This window comes from Sus scrofa, chromosome 3 (genome assembly GCF_000003025.6).
Source record: "Sus scrofa isolate TJ Tabasco breed Duroc chromosome 3, Sscrofa11.1, whole genome shotgun sequence".
In the NCBI taxonomy this organism is placed as follows: domain Eukaryota; kingdom Metazoa; phylum Chordata; class Mammalia; order Artiodactyla; family Suidae; genus Sus; species Sus scrofa.
In genome coordinates this window covers 109,973,973-109,999,078 of record NC_010445.4, presented here as the reverse complement: position 1 = coordinate 109,999,078, position 25,106 = coordinate 109,973,973, and the positions used below count along the sequence as shown (strand labels likewise).

At 49.1% G+C, this 25,106-nt stretch overlaps 1 protein-coding gene across 1 annotated transcript in view; it reads right to left on the bottom strand.

Moving 5' to 3' along the window:
* The window catches only part of ALK (ALK receptor tyrosine kinase), a 694,610-nt gene that overhangs the window by 106,677 nt on the left and 562,827 nt on the right, over positions 1–25,106 (bottom strand). Inside the window, exons 6-8 of the mRNA XM_021087669.1 lie at positions 19,141–19,272; positions 9,838–9,969; positions 7,537–7,637 (exon numbers count right to left, since the gene is read on the bottom strand). Of these exons, the coding sequence (XP_020943328.1) occupies positions 7,537–7,637; positions 9,838–9,969; positions 19,141–19,272 (365 nt within the window). The remainder of the gene's footprint in view (positions 1–7,536; positions 7,638–9,837; positions 9,970–19,140; positions 19,273–25,106) is intronic.

Below are 25,106 nucleotides of genomic sequence, written 5' to 3'. Positions count from 1 at the left end.
TTCTTCACGCCTGCACAAAGCAAGAAGAGGGATCATGATGATTGCTGCCATTCATAAAATATTGTAGTGATTACAAAGAGTTTTTGCATTTTCATCTGATCCTCACAGCAAGTCACACAGCCATTTTTATCCATAATTAGGGAGACTGACTGACTTGCGCTCTTATGGCTCATTACGTGGCAGTGCTGGGATTCAAACTCAGGTGACCTAAGTCTGGTGACCTTAGAGTGTTTGGTGGTTTGGTTCTGGAGTTGGACAGACTTGTTTTGAATCCTGGCTCTGCCTCTTACTAGCAAGGGCGATTAGCAAATTACTTAAGCTTCCAAAGCCCCAGGTTCTGCATGAGTAACTTCGGGTAACAAGTCCTCATAAATCTGTTTTGGTAAAGAGATGACGTAAGTGAAATGCTTAGCACATTGACAGCCACACAGGAGGGGATTGCTATTTAAGAAATAGAGTAATCCCCTTATCCGCAGTTTCACTCTCTGTTGACCTTCAGCTACCCAAGGTCAATTGCACTCCAAAAACATTAAATGGAAAATTCCAGATATAAACAATTCATAAGTTTTAAATTCTGGACTGTCCTGAGTAGTGGAACGAAATGCTGAAATCTCACGCTGACCGCTGTGTCTTGCCTGGGACACGAACCATCCCTTTGCCCAGCATGTCACTCTATGTGTACTGCTTGCCAGCAGGTATAGGAAAAAACATAGCATATGTGGGGTTCGGTACTAATTGTGTCTTCGGGCACTAGCTGGGGCTCTTGGAACGTATCCTCATCAATAATGGGGGGCACTGTACTCCTTTAGTTACTTTACAGTTATGAAAGGTCTCTGCTGAGCTGCACACTAAGGGAAGGTTTCTTTCTTTTAGGAGTATAAAGATTTAGGGTGTTTGAGGGCTCAGTGAGATCCTGCTGTGTAGCCCTGGGAACTATGTCTAGTCACTTATGATGGAGCATGATAATGTGCGAAAATAGAATGTGTACATGTATGTGTAACTGGGTCACCATGCTGTACAGTAGAAAAAAAAATTGTATTGGGAAAAAAGTATTAAAAAAAAGAAATATGGTTATAGCTAAAAAAAGAAAGGAAAAAAAAAAGAATTCTGGCTTGCTTTTTAATATAATCGAGCCAAGTAATTCATAAGGAACTTGGAGACCAGGACCTGTCATACTGAAAGTAAGTACTCTTTACTTTTCTGCTGAATAAACACTCTAAAGGGCTCCCAGACTCCTGCGGTCAGTGTTCCACACGGCTGCCCACAGGGTGGGTTGGAATGAGTACTTGCTGGCTTACCGCCTCAGTGAGGACCCTCGGTGCCCTCCCCTTCCTCAGCCTCCGCCAGGCATCTTCATGCCCATCCAGCCCAGCCAAGTTCCACGCTGCCTTTCTGGTCCCGCCTAGGCAGCTGCCCCCTTCTCATCCTGTGGGTGCTGCCCCCCGACCAAATTCTCTAGATTCAGGATCCTTGGCTAGGGCAGGCTCCAGCCTTTGATCTTGGACTCAAGAGAAAAGTCAGATAATAATAGTTATAGCAGCAGTGGAAGAGCAGAAACCACACATTAAGCATCTCCTATGTGTCCAGATCCAGAGCGGGCACTTTTTCTCCCAACAGCCCTGAGAAGATACTGAAGCTGAGAAGAGTGAGGGGATCTGTACAAGGTCACACTGCTAAGGTCTGTGTGACTTCCCACCACATCACACGGCCTCGCTGAGGCTCCTGTTGTCCTGGCTGCGTATGGCCGGCTGGATTCTTTTGGACACAGGAGATGTCAGGCTGTTGGGTCAGAGGGCAGGAGGGAGGCAGCAGCCTGGGGTGGCCATGCTGCTCTGACTTGCTTAAGATGTCAGCATGACCCCAAAGGAGCAGGAGGGGTGTTGGGCTTTCTGCCAGGCCCACCATGGCATCCTGGGCAGAGATGGACAAACCAGCTGCCATGTAGCTAGCGTGGAGTTCTGTCCCGAGTTCTTCAAGAGTCTCCAAAGCAGGCAGAGACATGGTACAGAGATCAGAGGGTGTGAAAACAGCCCTGGCAAGTCTGGCGGGGTTTGCTCTTGATTTAGGCAAACACTGTTGCCTGGACCTGGCCAAAGATGAGCTAGACTAACTCGTGAGTTGGTGAACATTTTGTCACTGCAGTGGATGTCACAGCGTTAGATGACATGGGAGCTGAATATCCAGTCCTCAAATACTTGATAAAGGTGCTCAGGATCCTGGGAGGGGAGCCAGGGATGGTGCTACCCCAGAAGCCACCAAGCTTGGCACTGGGCCCTAACTATTTACAAAGAGGGTGTCTACGGCCACCTTGAAGTGTTTGTGCAGCAACACTTGGCCACACAAGGGCAGGGGCTGTGCTAGGTAGATCCTGGAAGAAACTGCTTGTTTTTCTACTGATCAGCACTCAGCTGAGACACTGGGGTGGGCGAGGAGGATGGGGGAATTGGAAGAGGGGAAGGGTGTAGTTTCCTTCTCCCGGGTGGGCACATGTTCTATGCAGAAGGCGGAATTTATCCAGGAGACGACAACTGTATTCAGGCTCAAGTGCACAAAGCCTCTGGGAATAGCTTCTCCTTCCTGATTGGCTAAAATAAGTGAGAGCACGTGGCGTTGAGGACAAGGTACACACAAGGCACAAATAATGTTTGAGTCCCGCAGGGCACTGGCAATGTCCCCTTGGGTGCTCAGGGATTCGAATCAGGGACTAGTTCTAGCCTGAGGAGAGACAAAGTGGGTAACGAGTCCCTACAAAATCGTTGGTATTAATTTCCTTCTGGCTTCCAGAGATGAGGGATCTATGGTGAGGCAGGGCGAGGGCTCTGGGTTAGGTGAGAGCCGCGCCAGTCCTCAGAGGGGCTTCTGAGGCCACACCCACTCCCTGCCAGGGCAGGACACTGTGACAGAAAGGGCACGAGGCTCGAGTTTGATCCTGATTTTGTAGGTACGGCTGTGCAGCTCTGGGTACACTTCCTTCCTGTCCTCCAGCCCCCGGGCAGCCCTGCACGCACCCCGGCCCAGATCACGGGCGGGGCAGCCCCTGCCACGTAGGATCTACTCCAGAAAGTGAGCTGCACAGAACATTCTTAGGCCTTTAGCCCCTGCCTTGAGGGTTTGGTGGGGCTGACAAAGGAAGAGGCCTTCAGGTTTGCTTCCGCCTCTACCTCAAGCCATCCTACCGTAATTATCATTATTCTTATTCTCCTTTTCTTGCCTTTTGAGGGGGATTTTGCCATTGAGTTTAATAACCTGTTAATACACAGGAGTCACCTCGTGCCTCTCTTCTTCCCATCTGGGCGTCCTGTTTACCTGCTCGCAGAGAGGGAGGGAGGGCAGCAGGAATAAACCCATCAATACAGCCACGACACTCACTGTATTTTGCTCCCGAGGTACCCTGAGATGCTGGAGAAGGTTCTGCTAGCCAAATTCCCCAGAAAGGACAGACCCTGCATCGAGGAAGAATCACCAGCAGCCTCAAGAGCCTCGCAAAGTCAACCGGAGAGTAATTCCTGGCCTGCAGCCTTGGGGGCCCTGCCTGCCATTAGGGGCTCCTTCTCAGCAGGGCTTTGAGCAGGACTTAATGGATGGCAGAGGGCAACTCCAGATGCCAGGCTTTAAGGGCACGGAGGGGAGGTCTCCTTCCTGAGGGCCAGGCAGCCCAGGAGGGCCCTGCTTGTCGCCTTCTGCCCTGACCTCAGCAGCCCCCAGGGGCTGATTGAAGCTTTAATCACTCTAGGGCTGAGACCAGGGGCAGAGAGGCCCGGTGCATTGCAGGCGCCCGTGTGCGTGTGTCTTGTTCACACACGTGTGTGGGGAGAGGACAGAGGTGGCTGCAGCTCCGGAAAGGTCAGAAAACCAGCAGCTGGGAACTGGTCTGCCCTGGGTGTCATCACCAATTAAGTGGTGACACGCCCTCCTTCCTGGGTCCCCTTCATTCCTGCAGCTCATAGAAGGAAAACCACACCCCCCGAGGCCATGTGTCCTGAGAATACGGTTTAAAGTATTCTAGTCATAGGCAGGCTATTCAAATAAAACAGAATTTCAAACCACACAGGCTTGTTGAGACATTCAGCTTCTAGGATGTGTGAAAGGTAGGGGGAGGGACGGAGGCGGCCCCTGCCACTCTCCCGTCCTTTTTATTACCGGCAGCTGCAATGCTAGACACATCCAAGTGTGTCTCCCAGCCAGGGCGGACGCAGCCCATCTGACAGCAAGAGAACGCAGGAAAGCCACCGCGAGGCTCCCCTCCCTCCCGAGTGGCAGCTTTAATTATTTGAACTGGAGCTCAGCAGAATAAAAATAAAAAGAAAATAAAATCTGAATACATTGTAAGTGGCTCCTCAGCTTCCTGCAGAGAATAGCTTGTGGGTAGGTGGGTGAGGGGGACCAAAAAACCCCACCACGGGCTCTCCTGTTTGTGGCCGGGTCTTTAAATATTCATGCCCCATATGCAAGTGTGCAGAGCCATGGCAGAGGCCGTGTCTGCACCAGGGCCAGACAACGGGGAGAGGTGGCTGGCTGTGGTGGCTGCAGGGGTCTGAGGGAGGAGGCTGGAGCTGGCATGCTTCTGGAATGCCCTGGAAGCTGGTTGGCACAAAGGTACAGCCTGGCTCTGTCTCTGTGGTTGATGGGCATCTGCCCTGGCTCCATATGGGCTCTAAGGGGTGCTCTCCCAGCCCCTTCCATCTCCACCACCTCCGTCCCCACCCCGTCATTTCTAACCCCTTCTCAGACTCATCTTTCTAAAAGGCAAATTACATCGCATTCTTGGGCGCCACAGGTAACAGAGATAACTCTGCATGGGCTCAGGATGAATTTCACTTACAAATGGCAGGAACACCTATGGCCAGCACTTGTAAATTTCAGTGTGTATCCACATCACCAAGGGTGGGGTTTGAAAAATGCAGATTCCTCCCCCGCCCCTCCATCACCAATGTCTTTCAGGAGGTCTGGGGCGGGGCCCAAGAATCTGCATTTGTTACATTTTCCAAGTGACTGCTCCTGGAGAAGCACAGACCTTCTAGATAGCTTGTAGCTAGATTTTCAAGGAAATGCCTTGAAGGTGACAGCAGTTCCATTATGGGAATCCACTGGTGACTGCGGGGTTTCTTGGAGTATGTTGAGCTCTTTTGCAGTCACTTCAGCTCCTGGGAGGTCCCATGGACCAGGGCTGTCAGGCCTGAGAGAAGCTGCTCAGTGGTGGGTGTGAGCTCAGCTCAGCCAGCTGCTGGAACCCGTGGGTCTGCCCCTCATCAGAGGCCTTGGCCCATGGCTCTATCTGGTGTCCACCTTCCTGCACGGGGGCCCCCACCGCCAGCGGAGACCTCTTCAGGATTGGGGGTTAACCTTACACAGCCTCACACAGCAACGCCACATCCATTTCCCTGTCACCGACGTTCAGCCAACCTGGGAGACGGCAATCAACGTCCTGCCTTCTGCATTTAGGATTCGAGTGAAATAAATGGCAGGGTTTACAAACCTGGAAATGCATATTTCTATTTTGGCCATTTATTTTTCTGATGAAAACAGTTCCCCCAACACTGGGAATTCAAAGACCCATCAGCCTGAGATGAATGGTCTGAAAACCCGAATGCGAAAGAGCTGTGAGCCGAGAGCGGAATGGACTCATCGCCTTCCCTTCGCTCTTCGAGCTGAGCCGTGTTCTGGAAAAGGGCAGGAAATAGCAGAAATAGCCCAGAGCAAATTTGACTGGAAAATACTAAAACAGGCCAGTAAAACAAAACACCTGTTTAAGCTATTCATCAGCCCAAAGGTTATTAGAGAAATGATGAAGTATTAGAAAAATAGCATTTTTACCTTGACGTTTCTTTTTCTGAACTCAGGCTCAGATTAAACCCGGGGAAGAATAAATTTAAAGATGAAATGCTTTAAGGGATCCCCCTGCCTCTCAGATGAGCCGGCCAACACTCCTCATTTACATTTCCCCTTAAGAAGCCTTCCCGTCTAGGTGCTGCTCTGAGGCTCCCCAGAGATATCCACGACGCCCCAGTAAATCCACCATTTGCCCTGGAGAGTGTGGTTTCTCAAAGACAATTGAACGTAAGGAATCTATTTATTTATGCCCTGCCTTCTTCCAGAAAGTCGGCTCACAGAGATACATAAAATCTAGCCAGATAACATAAATTAGAAGAGGGTGAGGAAGATGGGGCAAACGGTGAGTTAGAAAATCGAGCCAGGAGTGAGGCTGCTACAAAGTGACATCATGAACCCCTGTTTACTTACTGGGCAAAGCCTCAGATGTGACCATTCCTCCGATTAAAAAAATTCATCAATATATTTTTTCCATTCTTTTTTATGTCTGTGTGCTTCGATTTCATCAAAAGCCTAGAGGCCTTGAATTCGTCTGTTCACTTAAGCAGGGGAAGCTGCTTTCCTGCCCCTCTGCTGGTCAAGGCCCTGCCTGGCCGGGATTCCCACCAGCCAGTGGAGGGGAAGCAAATCTGGTCAGTTTCACCACGTCCACAGCTTGGAAGCAAACACACTGCTCAGAGGGCACAGAGCTGTTCCTGAAAGGAAGCCAGAGAGGAACTTCTCCTGGGCGTTTCCAGGAGAGGACTGGCCCCATCTCAGCTTAGCGTTGGCTTCTTTCTACGTGCAAGATGTTGAGGCCAGGCCTGGGAGGGTGCAAAGAAGCATAGGTATGACCTGGCTCTTGGAGACTGTGGGGTCTGGTCTTTGCTAAAGTCCTCTTCCTCCTCCCCGTTGTCCTTTGTATATTTGTATAGGGTACACGGTGCTGTCGCTAGTACGGCAGTGCTTTCTTTGTACCAGTCCCTGTGATAAGCCCTCTTCATGTAAGAACCTATTTAATTTAAGCCTCACCTCCTTGGGGTAGGCTTATCGTCTCTACCTCCCATATGGGGAAACTGAGGCCCTGAGAGGTGATTAACTGACCAAACAAATTGTACAGCCAATCAGTAATGGAACCTGGCTTGGTCTCAGGTAGTTGATTTCAGAGTCCACGAACTTAATGGCGGGGCCATGCTGGGGTCTAGGCACATCTCCCAGTTCCTGAAGAAGGTGACTTTGTGCTAAGAATCATGCCCCTCAGTCCTCACACTGAGGAGGTAACAGCTACACCAACGGTTTGGGTAAGTGGCTCTGGAGGGACCTCACCGAATGCCGTGGATACCTTAGGGAAATTTATGGAAGTCAAAGTTTTGATGCTCTATAAAATCTGAAATGTATTACAAGCAATTAACATTTTAAAACAGGATTCTGTAGAAAGCCGCTGTTACCCTCCGCTGTAACGCATTGGGAATATTTTCTTGATTTGCGTAAATCAAGGTCCTATTGCAAATAATTCAGTGCAGCTGAGTGTGGGTGTTGACGGTAAGATTCTCTGTAGATGGGGCTTTGCCATGCTGGTGGGACTCTCTGCCTAGAAGATGGCACAAACGGCCCTCCTGTCATCCCACAGGAGAATGAGCAGCCTGACCACCTATGTGGGTCCACCTGGAAGTGCCCAAGATCAGAGAGGAAGGCGAAAGCAGAGAACTGGAGGAAACTGAGACTTGCCTCACACGGAGAGCTCTTCATCGGCGGGGGAAATGCAGCGCTGGTCACCGTGGCACTCGCAGAAGTGGGGGCGTCAGTGGTGCTGAGCACCAGGGCGTGGCCTGGGCAGAGAGCAAGAGTCAGAACCACACCATCCCTGGGCACGGAAGGGCTCCGGTCCCTGCATCCTTCTTCTCTAGCCTCGGAACATTTCTGAGGACACTGGTTTCTGCTGCCACCAACAGATAAGAGAGCCTGCTTATCGCTGTCTATAGAACTGGGCTCATGCAAAGGTCCTCATTCAAATGGCCTGTGATGTCCCAGCACCATGCATCCTGCATCCCTGATCTCCCGAGGTCACCAGCTTCAGCCCATGGCCTGGGAGCAGCCTGAAGCCTGCTGGACCCCCTCCCCGACCCCGGCCACTCCTCCCCGTTTCCAGTCACACCAGTGCTTTGCCGTCCAGTGCCTTCTTCCCTCCTGGAGCCCAGGTCCTCCTGTGCCTATGCCCTGACCTGGAAGACTCATTTATTGTTTTCTAAACACCAAGTTGCCTGAAAAGCTGGCAGAACGTGAGCCTCCAGCCCCACGAGGGGGTGGGAAGAAGCATCTGCCAAACTCCAGAAGCAGATTCCGTAATGGTAGGTACTGCAGAGATGGGGGCCAGGCTGAGGCCATGCTTTCTAGGGGGCCCCACAGAACCCCGAGTGGGACTTCAGTCATTCATTTCTATTGTTCTCTGCCTCTTAGCAAAGTCTTTATTGAGTTACGACCAAGTCACAATTCAGGTGGGTCCGGAGAAGAGTAAATAGGACAGGCAGGCATCTTAGGAAGCACACCGCCCATCTTGAGGAAAAGTCAGGTTGCTGGGGTCATGTGACCAGAGAGAGCAAGAGCCTTTTGCAGTGGGTGGGTCACAAGGCTGTCAAATATATGAAGGGCTGCCTCTGTGGGAGAGGGCGTGGTGGGTTCCGGGGCTCCAGGAGCCAGAAATCATGCTCAATGTGTAGAAATTACGGGGGTGGGGCCCATCTCAGGGAAAGGAAAATGGGTGTGCAATCCTGAGCTCTAAATAACGGAAAGGGCTACTTTTGACAGCAGTGAGAGTCCTGTCACTAGGGCTGGGCATTTACTTGCTATGGGTGCTGTCTGGGACAATCAGGTTGAGAGCAGAGTGAAGGTCCCGTCCAGCTCCGAGCTGTTTCTCTTCTCTGCGCCTACAGACAGGGTGCTGAGGGTGATGTGGTGTGGGGAGGGCGCCCGGAGGAGAAGCAGGAATGCCCCCGTGGCTGCAGTAGCTCAGCCTTCTTTGTAATGGGGCCAAAAGCCAACTCACTGGCTGCAGCTAGCTCTGGGGACCAAGGACAGAACTGCACGGGCTCTGGAATCCTCAGCGGTTGACCTGGACCTTGTCCTCTCTCACACTTATCATTATTATTAGTGTTAATTCTTAAGGGAAGCCGGAGAATGTATGACCTTTGTTTGGAAAGAGAGGAATTTTGGTACAAGGGACTCCAGCTTCACCAAGAGCAGTAAATACAGGGGAAGGAAGGGAGAGACACACCCTGCCGCAGGTCCATCCTGCAGAGAGGTGGGCCCAGGGTCTGCTCAGGCCTAGCCACTGGGTAGAGACCAAAGTTCTACCCATGGCTGGAGGGTCTGGCCTCCTGCTGGCCTCACAGAACTTCTCTGATCCCGGGCCAGGCCCTTCCAGGGGTAGAGTCAGCCCAGCCCAGTGTGGGGGGGCATCATTTGGGTATATGGGGACCCTCTGCCCCTCTGGCAGTCAAGCAGGGACTGTGAGAAGATGGGCTACAATGTGGGGGGGTGGGTGGTGGGAGGTGCCAGTTTAAGCTGGGTGTGGGGGCAAGGTGTGGTTGAGGAAGCAGGGCCACAGGAAATGAACTAGAAAAGGGGCAAGCGTCCCAGGGCGCAATCCTGGGCGAATGACACAAGGGTCCCCCTGAGTCTCCGCCTCCTGTCTTAAAGAGGCTCCAGTTTTCCTTACCCCTCAAGGAGTTCTGCACCTGACACACAGTAGGTTTCAACAAACACTTGTTGAATCAATGGATTATTATTGTCGTTGCTGTTACTCACTCTTATCTTTCAGCTAATCCTTCATTAAAGCTCTCATTTTAAAAATCAAAAAGTGAGGTCAGCCCTGGCCTGATTTAATCATTCTAATGCCCAAGAGGGTCTGAAGAGGGAACTGTGTGGGAGCACCCGAGGGCAAATGGGGGGCAGGGGCAGCAGCTCTGGGCAGTGCCCAGAGTCTCTCGTCTGGCCAGGTGGGCAGCAGGGGAACGGAAGAGCGGGCGGTACCTTGGTGGTCCTGGGTCTGGGCATCCTGTAAGGCTTTGACCTGCCACTGGGGCATGTGGCGTGACAGTGAGCTTTGGGTCCAGCCACAGAAGCCATTCTCGAAGTTGCAGTAAAAACCAGCCGGGAGTTTACCTGCAGGGAGAGCACAGGGGCACGGTCATTTCCAGGGCTGCTAAAAGCTAATTATGCCAACATCAAGTCGAATTTGCCAGGCAAGACCAGATTATCCTTGTTAGTAACAGCTCCCGAGCCAGACCTTCAATGTCTAATGATGCTCATAGTGAAGAGAGGCCCAATTCCCAACTTGTACACATACTGCTTTAGAATTTTCTGGTCTTCGGAAAACAGTACAAATAATAAAAAACTCCACAGCATGAGTATTGTTAACCCAGTTTTACATATGACCAAACAGATGCTCAGAGATGTTAAGCAACCTGACCACGGCCACGGTGCCAACAACAGGTAACCTGCTGGGATGAACCCAGCTCTTCTCTTCTAAATTCTGTGCTCTTTACACAGATCCACTAGGACCATGACCCTGAAGAAGCCGGCGTGCAACTCACTGAAGTACATTTCCCAGGGTCGGCAAGATGGTAAGAATGAGGTGGTGGCAGTGGCAGTGTCGGCGGGGAGTTGGTCTGGGTCTCTTGGTCACCCTTGTCTGCAGAGACACCTACTGCTCAGAACTATCTATTTGCTCCCCTTTATTTTCCAACCCCCTTGCGGTTAAGTGAAGCCACATGACATGTCGGTGGCAGCGATGTGTGTTTATTCTGGATTGAGGCTGTGAAAAGCTCCAGCGTACTTCTCAGCCTCTCTCCTCCCCTGGGGAGGCAGCCAAGGAGAGTTCTCATTGTTCCTGGGGGCGCTGCTGTGTGATGGTGGCGCTCCTGCCAGCAGGAGATCCTGCCGGGGAGAGTTCCCTCCCACCCCAGCCCTCGGTGGACAGGTACTGCAAATGTTATGTTAACCACTGAAATTTGGGGATGGTTTATTACTGCAGCATAACCTAGCCTATCCTGACTAAGCAACCCCGGTCCCAGGGGCCCCTTTATATCATCTGTTGGCTCAGCAAAAAGGGCCTTGTTATGCTTTTCTCTCCAAGAGCCTGACCTCAAGTCCCATTAAAGAGGCCACAGTCAGCTCTACAGACCATATATTTCTCCACCGCCACAGAGGGAGGAGGGCAGGAGAAGAGGGCAGAGAGCCCACTGTCTCCAGCCTGCTGGGAGGATGGCGCAGGGAGGGCTCTCTGGCCCATTCCAGGCTATCCCGATAGTGCCCAACAGCCCCGCCAGGCTTGTCTCCACGCGGGAGCTCTTGGGCTGGACCCGCTGCTCTCAGTGTCCTTCCTCTGTCGCGGGCTTCTTGGCAGCAGCAGGCTGACAAAGAGGACCCTAACGTTTCCTGGCTGTGACAGCACCTTAGTGAATTATTACTCATTTCCCCCTGATTCTCTGTGCATTTCGCATGGAGGCAGAATTATAAATTAAAACAGGCTGTCACTGACTTTGAGCATCTCTTCCCATTTATACCCCCCTGAAGAAATCATTCCCCCCTCAAGCCCCGCATGTTCCTCTGATTAAAAATCCAAAAGCTAAGGAGATCTTTCTGTTTTATTTTTTATGCCCCCCTCAAGGGATCTCACATTCACTTCTTTTGCAAAAACGAACTGGTAGCTGGAAGTGACCTTCCACGAAGTGTCCTTCACGCGCATGCTTTAAACTGGGGACCGTGATAGAAAATTCCAGCAGGCGATGGGCTCTGGTAGAAGGAGGAGGCAGGGCTGAGCTGGGTCGGGACCACATATGGCTTCCTCCCTTCCCTTTTAGGAAGTGGAGGCGGAGAACGTAGCTTGACTTATGGGTGCTGGCACCTCATGAGCACCAGACACCTGGGCTCTGGTCCTAGCCTCATCACTCTCGGTTGTGTGACCATAGGCAAGTCACTTCCTTCCTGAGTCTCAGCTCCCTCATCTGTAACGTGGGGTAATATTAGTGTGTATTTCACCAGGTTGTTTTGAGGACAAAGCAAGGGAGAGGGTGTGCAAATACTTTGTAAACAGAGTGGAGCAAACACAGAGCCGTGGTGGCATCGCTGATTATCATTCATACCTGGGACAGGGAAACTCATCAGGGGATGGGCTGAAGCAGCCCTACTGCCCGAGGGGGCAGAGGCAGGTCCTGCAGCTGCCTGTCTGGAAGTGCCTATGTCTTCCCCTGGCACAGGAATGAGGAAAGCCATTGCGATTCTCCACCCTCTGGAAGCCCATCCTCATCTGAGCTTGGCAAAGGAGCCAGGGTGAGCTAGGACTGGAAACCCCTTTCCTTTTGGCTGACTGAATAACAGGAGATGAGGTAGGCAAAAATAGTTAGGTCAAGGGGCAATTTATGTGACAATTAAAACCTTGAAGAGTGAGCGCGGCTCCAAAGTTTCTACTACTGTAGGCACATCAGGCCTCGTGCTCAGCGAGAAGCTGGCCCTGAGAAAGCTGGGAGGGCGGTGTCAGCAGGAAGCCCCTGGCGGATCAGGCTGGGCTGGGGACACTGCAGAGCACAGCCTTGGCGCTCAGCGTCAGCGCTAGTGTGTCACCTTCTTTGTTATTTATTTATTTATTTATTTATTTTTGTCTTTTTACCATTGCTTGGGCCGCTCCTGCAGCATATGGAGGTTCCCAGGCCAGGGGTCTAATCGGAGCTGTAGCTGCCGGCCTACATACACCACAGCCACAGCAATGCAGGATCCGAGCCATGTCTGCAGCCTACCCCACAGCTCACGGCAATGCCGGATCCTTAACCCACTGAGCAAGGCCAGGGACCGAACCCGCAACCTCATGGTTCCTAGTCGGATTCGTTAACCACTGAGCCACGACGGGAACTCCTGTGCCACCTTCTTTGATCATCCCTGTCTCCTGCCTTCCACCCCAAGGGCCCACTCAGTGCTTGGCATGCCATAAGACCTCAGTTCTTATTTGCTGAATGAAATGAGTCTGGGTTCAACCCCTAACCCTTCGCCACTCCAAATGTGCTTCAGGGACCAGCCACATTTGCATCACCCAGGAACTGTTAGAAGTGCCAAAGGGCAGGTCTCCCCTCCCCGCCCCGCACCTACTGAATCAGAATCCGCGTTGTCAGTGCTCTCCAGAATGACTCCTGTGCACCCTAATAGGAGTCTGAGACGCACTGCTCTAACCCACCCTCTTCTGGGGCTGAGGCCAGATCTTTAGTTGGCGGGACGACCAAATCGGCTGTGGTTGGGTCAATCAATCCCACAACATTTGGCAATTATGACACCTGATTCCACTCTAAGAGAGACAAATTGGTAGAGTCATAGAGATGTGACCTCAGCAGGAGCTGCCAAGTATAAACTCCAGGCCAAACGACATTACTTCTTTCCTTCCTGTGAGACGACTCTGTTAACATTTTTGATAAATATGTGTTATACATTTCCTTGAAAATATAGAGCCATGGGAAAAATGCTCAAAGAAATACATCAAAATATTATGGTTATCTCTGAATGTCTGAGAGGGAGGATTATGGGCATCGTTATTTTCTCCTGTGTACTTTTTTGATTTTCCAAATATTTTACAACCAACATGTTTCATTTTACAATAAAGAAGTATACTTAAAAAAAAAGGATTTTGCCGACAGGAAGAGAATCCCCACCAAGCAGATGCGATTACTGAGTACCTGGAGGGGAAGGGAACGGTCTGCAAAACCCAGCGAGTCAATGACCCATCCAAGGGATGACGTGGGGCCACCCGGCCCTTTTCTGGGGCACTGCATGCCACTGAGGCCATTGCTCAGGACACACAGGGAACCTGAAGACACCTCCAATGCGTTACAGCATCCTGGGATGTAAACATGGGTTGGCGATGTTGGATGAGAAGGAGGGAAGGTGGACGGTGGGTGATGTGAGGGCTTGGAGGATGGGGTGTGAACGAACCCATTCACATTTGGATGGAGAAGGACAAGGGCAAGGCCAGGTCCATTTCAGCTCCCCACTCATCCCAGCCAGCAAAGCTGCTCAGGGTCAAGTCTGATAATCTGATTGAAACTCTAGTGTGTATACGGAATTCCTTATGGGGGGGTGGAGGCTAGGAGTTGATAGAATACAACCTGCTTTTTCCCTCTGAGTTCCAACCATGGCAGGGCTTGATGGAACACCCTGGCTCACGCTTAGTGACCGTCACGGGGGTTCCTTAGAAGACCTGGGCATCCGCACAGGCTCAAAGTGACCACCTGCTCAGAGAAAATGTTCTAATAGGCTCCAGAGCACTTGGGAAGGACCAGGTGAGGTCAGGAGCATTGTCCTTAAAGTATCATAGACATCAACACATCGGCAGGCATCATGTTCCAACTCATATTCCTAATGAGGAAAGTGAGGCCTGGAGAGTGGAGATGAATGATCTGAGTCCCCCAGAAAGGTGGTGGCAGAGCCCTGGATGCCCCCTGCCTTCTCCTGGCCCCTTCCTCCTGGGTGACATGTAGCTGGGCTGTGCTGGAAAGCACTGGAAACTCATAAAACAAGTGAGTCTGGCTTGCAGTGGCTTGGCGTGTGGGCTTTGGCATCAGACTGGGTCTGAATCATTGTTCAGCTACTGGCTAACAGTCTGATCGTGGACTCCCGGCTCCTCACTTCTAAGAAGGGTGTAATAGCCTCACATAGATTTCTGTGAGGATGAAATAAGTTAAGACATGAAGACTGTTTGGAGCAGCTCCTGGCACATCGAAAATGCTCAATATATGTTAGCCATTACTATTTCTACTGTTGCTATTATCTTTTTGGGGACGGTTTTCAGAATCAATATCAGCCAGCGTGATAGGGAAAACTCAAAAATGCCAGAGAGAATGGGGCACACAAAACAGGAAAAGGATATTTTGCTGAGAGTACTGCCACGATCAGAATAGGAAAAAGATCAGAATAATTCTCCTTCTAATTGAACTTCTGTCAACTGACTTCTGTAGCAAAGAGCTCGGTGGGGGTGTTCTTCAGGGTGGAGCTGTCATCATGACAGCTGGTCAGAGCAGCTTTTCAAGTGTACCTGAAAAGGCCCAGGCACCTGCCCTCCTCAGGGGAACCAGGCTGCCCTCAAGCTTGGAGTTGGCCCTGAGAACCCATTATTGGCAAGCCCCGAAATGATGGGAAAGTACCTCGAGCCCACAGTAAAGGGCTGGATCCTACAGGCTCAAAGCTCCTAATCATGGCTCCGTTCCAGGCATGCTGTGTGACCCTGAACAAATCAATTACCTTCTCTGTGCTTTCATTTTCCCAGTTGTAAATCAGGGCATGGACTGCCCGACCTGTGCCTCAGCTGGGAAGTGGGTATCAAAAACTTTAAAAAGGCCAAAGCAAAATCACACAGCTCAAAGGTAGTGCTGAAAATACTACTGCAAAATATAACTAGAGAGACACACACAGGCCCCTGTTTGGAGCAGCATGGGTGGGCCCGGCTTCCTCTTGGTCCACGTGCGTAATGAGAGCCTCGTTAGAAAGCCACGAGCAGAACAGTGTGGAACAAGCAAAGGGCTTAGCTGCAACTCTTTACTGAGCTTTATCTAAACAACCACAATTCCACACTTGGAAAACTTCACTGGAGAGTTTTGTATAAAAAGAAAGATTTTCAAATTGAAAAATGGATTTCCTCATTGCTTTGAAAGCAATGAGGTCCTACTGTACAGCACAGGGAACTATATCCAATCTCTTGGGATAGAACATGATGGAAGATAGAATGAGATAAAGGATGTATACATATGTATGACTGGGTCGCTATGCTCTACAGCAGAAATCAGCACAACAATGTAAATCAACTATACTTGAATAAAAAATTTAAAAAAATTTTTCCTAAGGGAAAGTCTGTCCTGCAAGTGACTTGGGAGACACCGTTAACTTTGTAAAGCTATCTGGCAGCCCACTGCATCTTGGGGCCAGTGTATCTGTGAGCAGGAGCGTTCGCTGGGGTGTCTGGGCTGCACAGCCCCCCAGGCTGCTGCAGCGTTTCCCCACTGTGACTACTTTGTTTCACTCCCTGCCCCTGTGTTGGATTTTCAGCACTTGGAGGACAGGTGCTGTCTGGAATTCTGCTCATCTGTGCTCCAGGATCTAGGGCACTTTTAAGCTCCCATTATATGTGTTCTGTAAGTGTCTGTAGTTTCCCTGGAAAAAACCTGTAGGGTTTTTGTCCTTGCCAGGCAGCTGCTGAGAACACTGTCTTCAAGTGGAGTGAGCACCAGGCTGACCGTTTTAACTGCCCCTAACTATCAGGGAGACCTCAGCAATTAGTTTCTCTAGGGAGCCCAGGTTTCCCAACTCATCTATTCATTTCAACCAACAAAGATTCGGTGTGCTCCTATGCTGCACCAGGAATTATTTGAGGTCTTGGTATGGGGCAGAGTACCAGACCAGTCTGTCCACTGTGAGGGAGACAGATATGGAAACCACCTGCATGAAATGTGATGGATGCACACCTGCTGGGACAGCTAACATAGAAAGACAGGTAACAGTAAGTATTGAGGATGATATAGAGAAATTGGAACCCTTATATCCCACTGGTGGGAGAGTAAAGGTGCTGGAGCATTCTAAAAGACAGCTTGGAAGTTCCTTAAAATGTTAAATATAGAGTTGTCATATGATCCAGCAATTCTGCTCCTAGGTAGGAAGTGATCATAGAGTTATATGAGCCAGCAATTCTATTCCTAGGTAGGAAATTTCATTTCCAATGGAAACGAAAATATCTGTCCACACAAAGACTTGCACATGAATGTGCATAGCTGCATTCTTCATGATAGCCAAAAGGTGAAAACAACCCAAATGCCCATCACTTGATGAATGACTAAACAAAACGTGGTACAGCCATACAATGAAATCTTATTTGGCAATGAAAGGAATGATGTATTGATATATGCTACAACACGGATGGACCTCAAAAACATGCTAAATGAAAGAAGTGAATCAAATGTTTTCTTAGGTTGGTCTCCCAAGGCTATAGAAATAAAAACAAAAAACAAAACAACGGGACATGGGAGTTCCCGTCGTGGCACCGCAGAAATGAATCTGACTAGGAACCATGAAGTTGCCGGTTTGATTCCTGGCCTCGCCCAGCAGGTTGAGGATCCGGCATTGCTGTGAGCTGCAGTGTAGGTCACAGATGTGGCTTGGATTCTGCGTCGCTATGGCTGTGGCGTAGGCCAGTAACTGTAGCTCTGATTTGACCCTTAGCCTGGGAACCTCCATATGCTGCAGGTATGGCCCTAAAAAGCAAATAATAATAGTAATAATAAATTTGAAAAAAACCCAGTGGGACATAATCAAACTTACAAGCTTTTGCACAGCAAAGGAAACCATTAAAAAAAAAAAAAAAGACAACCCACAGAATGGGAGAAAATAATTTCAAACAATGGAACCGACAAAGGCTTAATCTCTAAAACATACAAACCACTCATATAACTCAACAGCAAAAATACAAACAACCCAATTGAAAAAATGGGCAGAGGCCCTAAATAGACATTTCTCCAAAGAAGACATATGGATGGCCAACAGGCACATGAAAAAATCCTCAATATCACTAATTATTAGATAAATGCAGATCAAAACTATAATGAGGTACCACCTCACACTGGTGAGAATGGCTATAATTCTACACATAACAAATGCTGGAGAGGGTGTAGAGAAAAGGGAACCCTCCTAAATTGTTGGTGGGAATGTGAATTTGTACAACCACTATGAAAAACAGCATGGAGGTACCTCAGAAAACTAAATGCAGAACTACCATATGATCCAGCAGTCCCACTCCTGGGCATATATCTGGACAAAACTTTCATTCAAAAAGATACATGTACTCCTATGTTCATTGCAGCACGACTCAAAATGGCCAAGACATGGAAACAACCTAAATGTCCATCGACAGAGGAATGGATTAAGAAGATGTGGTACATATACACAATGGAATACTACTCAGCCATAAAAAGAACAGAATCATGCCATTTGCAGTAACATGGATGGAATTAGAGATGCTCATACTGAGTGAAGTAAGCCAGAAAGAGAAAGACAAATACCATCTGTTATCACTTATACGTGGAATCTAAAATATGGCACAAATGAACCAATCTACAGAAAAGAAACAAACTCATGGACATAGAGAACAGACTTGTGGGTTGCCAAAGGGAGGGAAGGTGAGGAGTGGGATGGACTAGGACCTTGGGGTTAGAGAGGCAAACTATTGCATTTGGAGTGGATAAGCAATGAGATCCTCCTGTAGAGCACAGGGAACTAAATCTAGTCAGTTGTGGTGGAAAACGATGGAGGATAATGTGAGAAAAAGAAGTATATACCTGTATAACTGAGTCAATGTGCTGTATAGCAGAAATTGACAGAACACTGTAAATCAACTATAATAAAATTTTTTTGAAAAGAGCACATATTACATGATCCCATTTATAGGAAATGCCCAGAATAGGCACATCTATAGAAACAGATGGAATCAGTGTTCATGTAGGACTCATGGTGGGTGAGTGAGCAGTGGGGGGGAGATTGGAGGGAAATGAGGAGAGATTGCTAGGGGGTTCGTTTTGGGGTGATAAAAATGTTCTAAAATTAGATCGTGGTAATGATTGCACAACCCTGTAACTATACGAAAAACACTGATCATACACTTTAAATGGGTTGATTGTATGGTGTGTAAATTATATCTCTAAAAAGCTGGAATAATAAATGTTACGTGGATGGATTAGGGTGTGCTTCCAGAGGAAGAAGAACCAGTTGTACTTGTAGGAAATAGAAGAGGTTTCCCAGAGGGCCCGGCTCTTGAGGTGGGTGATGAAGGGACAGATATGACTCGAGAAGGGAAGGGTCAGTCCAGAGAAGGGAAAGAACAGAAACCAAGGCAGGGAGGCGTGAGGGCGCTGAGCAGTGGTCTGATCTGGCTGGACCTGCGGTATTTGGAAGGTTGGGAGGACGAGGGAGGTAGGGTGGATGATGAAAGAAAGGCTTAAAAAGTGAGGGCTCACGTCATGTGACGGAGTTGGGCTTTAGCCTGTGCATTTCTCTACGCACGAGGATGCTGAGAGCATAACTTATGAGATCTTGCTTGCTTCTTAACTTATATGACGTTTTAAGACCATGGGTCTGGGCCCTGTCTTTTGAAGACGGTGTGTGTAGCTTTCGAAAGTCGCCACTGAGAGGAAACGAGTGGCATTGGACGTAAGGGAGGTTGTACAGGCTTGCGTGCCTCGGGTGGTGGGGAGGTGGGGATAGGCCCTGGGGTGGGGTGGGCTGGGGTGGGAGGGGGCAGCCCCGTCTACTCACTGCACAGTTGGCCCTCGTCTTCTGCCTGGGCACAGTCCTGATGGAAGTCGCAGGCCTGCCCGAGCTGGAGGACTGTCCCATTCCAGCAAGTGAAGGAACTCTGCAAGGCCATCTTGGAGCCCAGGGACGTTCCTGGAGGGCACAGAGACACATAACCCTGGTCAGCTTGGGGGGCAGAGAGAGCACGCCCCCCCCATGCCATTCACATCTCAAGGCCTGACTGAGTCACCCGGAGTCAACGCCAGGAGGCTGCAAGGAAGCAAATGTGAGCTGTGTCCTGTTTTATTCACACCTTATGATTAGGCCTTGTTTCTCATCACGTGTTTTCATGAATGTGCATGTTTCACACACCAATTACTTGTCATTCCCCAAGTATCTTTTACAGTTTCTTTTACTTGCCTTCATTTGAAAAATATATGCCTATTGTTCCAAGTTCAAAACCAGGGTAAAAATCAACAAAACAATGCCCAGAATCCCACTACCCAGAGGCCATCATTTTTAACATCTCAGTAGATTTCTCTTTGTCTTTTTTTGGCCTGTGCTTTGAAAGTGTATATAGTTGTGTCATATGTATATATTGCTTAAATTAATCAAAGGTCTATCACAAGCTTTTCCAAGGGCTTAAAAATTCCTCATAAAAAGATTTTTTAACGGCTACAATATTGCGTGATATGTACCATCATTTGTTTCAACATCATTCAATGATTGGATTGTTAGTTAGACTGTTTATAATAACACTTTGAAAACATCTTTGAGCATAAACCTCTGCCTGCCTTTCAGATTATTTTCATAGGATAGATTCCCAGAAGTGGAATTACTGAATCAAAGGGTATAAACATTTTAAAGACCCTTGATACATATTGCCAAATTGCTTTCTAGAAGTTAATCCAATTTACACTCTCACCAGCTGTGTTCATACATGCATGTCCCTCTTACTAGATCCTGGCCAACCTCGCCTATTATGAATTTTAACTAAAAGTGTTTCTCTGGTGTTTTATTTGTATTTCTTTGATAGCGAGGGTCAATATTTTTTTCCCACATGTTACTCGCTTTATTTTACTCTTACAGGGAATTGCCCCCTTCCTTTTGCTGATTTTCAGTTAGGTTCTTCATGCTTTCCTATTGAATTGTATGAGGTTATTACAAGGATGTGAAACCATTTATTACATGCTCGGCTCCCCCCCCCCAGTATTTTACGTGCATTTTCATTCTGTTTATAATCCATGTTGATACCTGGGAGTTTAAAATTTGTACAGAATCCAAACCTATCCATATCTTCTTTGGTGAGTTCTTTTTTCTTTTGTGCTTTGGAGGGTTTGGTCCATGAGGGTTGGGAGGTAATGTGTGGGGTGGCCTCCATAGTCTTTGGGTTGCTCTCTCTTGCTAAGGTTGCCCTCTCATTAGGGAATGTCTTCCCTAACTCTCTTCTTTCAGCAGCGGGGATGCAGATCTCACGCCCTCATCTGTGACATTTTCATGGATTCTGCCACTCTTCCCCAGTCCATGCACCACCCTTTCCCTTGGGCTTCCACAACACATTACTTCTTCTTGCATTTCACGTGGAGGACAATCTGAAGTGATGTCATAACTAACCGTTTGGATGCCTGGCTTCCTTACCACACTGTTAAGAGACTGGAAGGGAGGGATCAGGTCTTATCTTCGTGCGTCTGCAACAGTGCCTGTGTAGAGAGATCGCCTCACCCCAATATTTGGGAATGGAACTCCACTATCTATTACTGCGGAAGCCAGCACCATGTACATTTTATATTTGAGAGTACAAAGGCTCAGAGTGGTTACACAGTTTGCTGAGAGATTGGTGGAAACCCACATTTTTACACCTTGTTCTCTATTGTTTCTTTGTACCGTGTTTTTCTGTGGGGTCCCCTCTAGGTGATGGGTGATAATGGGTATGAAAGGGCAGAGAGTCAGTATCCTTGCCCTCTATCACAAACCTGGACAAAGGAGGGGTCCGGCTGTGGGAGGGGAGTGCTGCTTTCGCTCTCTGGATGCCCCAGCGTCTATGCCCAGGGCCTTTCTGCCCAGAGAAGCCGTCACCCTCAGCCCTGCTTCTACCAGCTCCTCCCCATCTCCTTTCCCCAGCTAGAGGCTCACAGGCTCCCTGGCACATAGCCTCTCCCATACCAGAGGAACTTTATGCTTGTGAGGGATTCAATTAGACGGACGCCTGGTACTCTGATCTCTACTGCCAGCCCACACTCAAAACTAATGAGGTGCAACAAAAAACAACCACTCTGTCTTCTCGAGTTCTTTTTTTTATGGGGCCCGTAAATTCCAAGGAGGGAAGTACCCTTGCCGAATGGTTTTAATCAAGGGCCTGAGTTTCCTAAACAGCATCATTTCTGTGGTTGTGAAATGATTGTTCTGGCTTGTGGAATACGGTAACTGGAGGCCCTGGATGGTCCCAGCCTGTTCCAAGCAGCGAGGAAGGGGCGAAGCTTGGACAAGAAGAGCCAGCACCCACTTCCTGCTGGCACTTCCCGATGCCTTCCAGCCACTGGTGCTGGTCACTCTTGGAAACCAATGAAACACCAAATGCCTTAATCACAGAAAGGCTAGGGAGAGTTAAGGTCAAGCCACTCCCGGGGGAGTTGGTGCTTGGGGATCTTTTGTTAGTAAGAGTCTTCTCTATGGAAATTTATTTATTACCTTTGAAAGGCAGTTCTTCCCAGAACAACAATACCAGTCATGGGGGCAGTAAACTCTCATCATGCCTTACCTATGTCCAGCATTTTAATAGCTTACGATGTGCTTTTCTAATCGTTCCCTGTTCGAACCTCATAAAAACCTGGCAGAAGAGCGATTATTATTCCCATTTGATTAATCAGAAGACTGAGGATTCAAGGGATTAGGTAATGCAGAGAGGAATACCTTCTAAGCAGTAAGCACTACAGAATGTAACCAGTTACGCTAGCTGCTTTGCCTGAGGTCTCACTGCCTGTAAACCACAGGGAAGGCGCAGAACCCAGCCTTCCACCTGATCCCAGGTGGAGTTCGCCCATCACTTGGATTAGATCGCCTGCCGGAGCAGCAGCTTGACTGCCCGGGGAGTCACCTGGGAAGTTAGAAATGCTGTTGGTGTTCAGGCCCCATCTGGACAAATGAAACCAGTATCTCTGGAGGATGGGCCTTTGGCACTGGTGGTTTTAAAAGCTCCCTGGTGATTATCACAAGCATAGGATAGAGAATAACCTTGGAGGGCTGGAGGGTCTGCCCCCGGGCACCCGTGTGCCTTAGGTGGGTCTTTTACCTCCATGGTTCTCCACTTCCCCCTGGTACAGTGAGGGCGTGCCCTCCAATCCAACCTCCAAGACCCCTTTCATCTTTGACATCCTGCTTCTGGGGTTCTGAGCAATGGTTGTTGGTGGCTATCTGTTTAAAGGGCTGACTTGATATAGTCAGTGCTGTCTTTATTAATGCTGGCTGTTTAATGACTCCCATGGAGCTTCTGCCAAGTCACTCACCCAGCAAGTTTCCCTTGGCAGCCTCAGGTTGGCTTTTCCCATCTCAATCATCTGTCATTTGCATCCTGGAGCATCTCTCCTGAAACAGCAGGCCACACTTGCCTGCCCATTTATCTCCTCGCTGGGTGAGGTAGAAATCAGTTCAGCTTTGCACCTGAGACACATATGGCCCAGGTCAGGTTACATGAGCTGCTGCTCGACACACGGGTGACTTATTGGGTTCATTTACTGGCAATGAGTCCTCCCTAATTGCACATTCAAAACAGAAACCCACATATACTCCTCTCCTCCAGTTGTGTCTTGGAGATTTGATGCTACAAAATCTACACGACTTTCCTAATTCAAATTTATTTTTTAAACGAATGTCAAATTTTAGGGCACTTAATTAATTTTTAATTATGGTGATTTATGTGGCATTAAAAAAAGGCACATTTGTACCAGCCTTTGGGCTGTCTCCCACCTGCTTGCTCTTGCTTCACTGATGACGCTCGTTAGAGGGGGAGAAATTGAGGGCTGCATCGGTGAGGGGGGCTTGCTCTTCAAGAGAAGGGGAGATGAAGAGGGGGAGGAGGCTGGTTTCTAGAGCTTGGGGAGGTCAGGAGCGGGTCTGGAGCCCAGAGGCTGGGCTGGGCTTCCATTGGCCAGTGGAGACTCCCTGTTTCGCAGGATGAGGAGAATCAGGCGCTCAAGGGTAAACAAGCCCAGAGACAAGAAAATGGATGATGACACGACGAGAATGTAGTCAAACACCGCACACAAGCTCACCGCCGCCGCTGCCGCGCTGACGTTAATGGGGGTGTTGGAAGGCCTGAGAACTGTGTAAATTAATCCTGGCAGAGAGCAGTCGTGCTATGGGCTTTGGGCCTCGTAAATTGTAGTGTGGACAACCTCATTAAAGAACTGGCATCTTGGATTCCTACTCAAAATGTAAATCGGGGGTGAGATGGGGGTGGGGAAGAGTCTGGCCAGGCAGGGCCCAGTGCGCTGGCTGAGGAAGCCCTGTGCTGGGAGTCGGGAGAGCTGGTTCGAGGCCTCACCCTGCCACTAGCGCATGAGCAGGTCGCTCCTCTGGGCCTCAGTTTCCTTGTTTGTAGACATTCCACAGCCAGCCAGTCACATTTGCCACGGGCTTAGGCTATTGCCTTGGTGGTGTCTGCAGACCCTCTCAAACAAAGTCGCACAGGGCCCCCCTGCAGACCTACAGAGGCAGAATACCTGGGGGTGGGACTCTGGATCCGGCATGTTCCACAAGCTCCCTAGGTGATAACTGGGGCACCCAAATCTGAGAACCTCTAGTCTTAGGGAAATTGAGGGATCTTCAATTTCTTTTCCCCTTGGAAGGATCTCAAGCCTTCCAGCAGCACCCACTCTCTACGGTGACAATTCCTTCCTAGGTCCAGGGTTCTCAGAGTTCCTTTCACACCTAAATTCCGTTGCCGTTATTATTATTACTCTAGCAGGCCCAAGGCACCACTTTGTTTATTTTGGGTTGACGAGACCCCTAAGGTGCCAAGAAATTAATACGAGGTCCCAGTCTCCTCCTCTACTAGTCAGGGGTATGAACTCTGACAGCTCACAGGCTTTTCTTTTTGTAAATCGGAGAGGGTGTCTAATTTATAGGATTTTTGTGAGGACCAAAGGATACCGTGTACATAAAACAATATGTGGGGTTCTCATGAGCTAATTTGAGAGAGCATCCCAAGGAGTCTGGGAGAATTGGCCATGGAGGGTGGGTGGGAAGTGATCAGTGAAGAGGTTGGACAGACCAAATTCTGGGGGCAGAGAACACTTTGGGGATCCTCTACAGAGTCAGACCCTTCCAGCAAAATTGCAGAAACAAACCCAACATAAATAGTAGCTACAAAGAGTAACTGCAATGGTGAAGCCTCAAGATTATTTGTCTCTAGACTCGAGTTAGCTTTCTAAGCCCAGCTCCCTTTAGGTCCTAATTCTAAATCTTTGCTGGTTGCCACAGCACTCAGTCCAAATCGAGGCTCTGCACATCTGGCCCAGCCCACTTTCCAGCATCGCCGTGTTCCTCTGCATCTTTAGCTAAAGACCATGACTTGCAGTTTCTTACACATGCAGCCATGGCTATGGCCTTTGCGTAACCGGATGCGGTGGGCTGGAATCATCTTCTCCGTCGGAACCATTCCTCCTAACTCAGATGTCACTTTCCCCAGCTGCTTGTTCTTCCTCTTAAAGAAAGACGCATGCCTCCCTCTGGGGTGCTCTGGCAATCGCTGTGCACTTTAACCGTGAACTCATCTCCCCCATTGGGCTATTACGTCTGCATTGCCAGCTTCTCCCAGTAAATTCTAAATTCTTTGAGGCAGGGGGTCCATCTTACTTATTTTATCTCCTGGAGAGTGCCTGGCACATCGCAAGCGCTAATGAAGGTGTGTTGAAGAAGTGCAAGATAGATCACCACGTTTAAGTAGAAGAATGGGGTGAGGTAGGATTTCCTTGCATTCTGGAAATTGC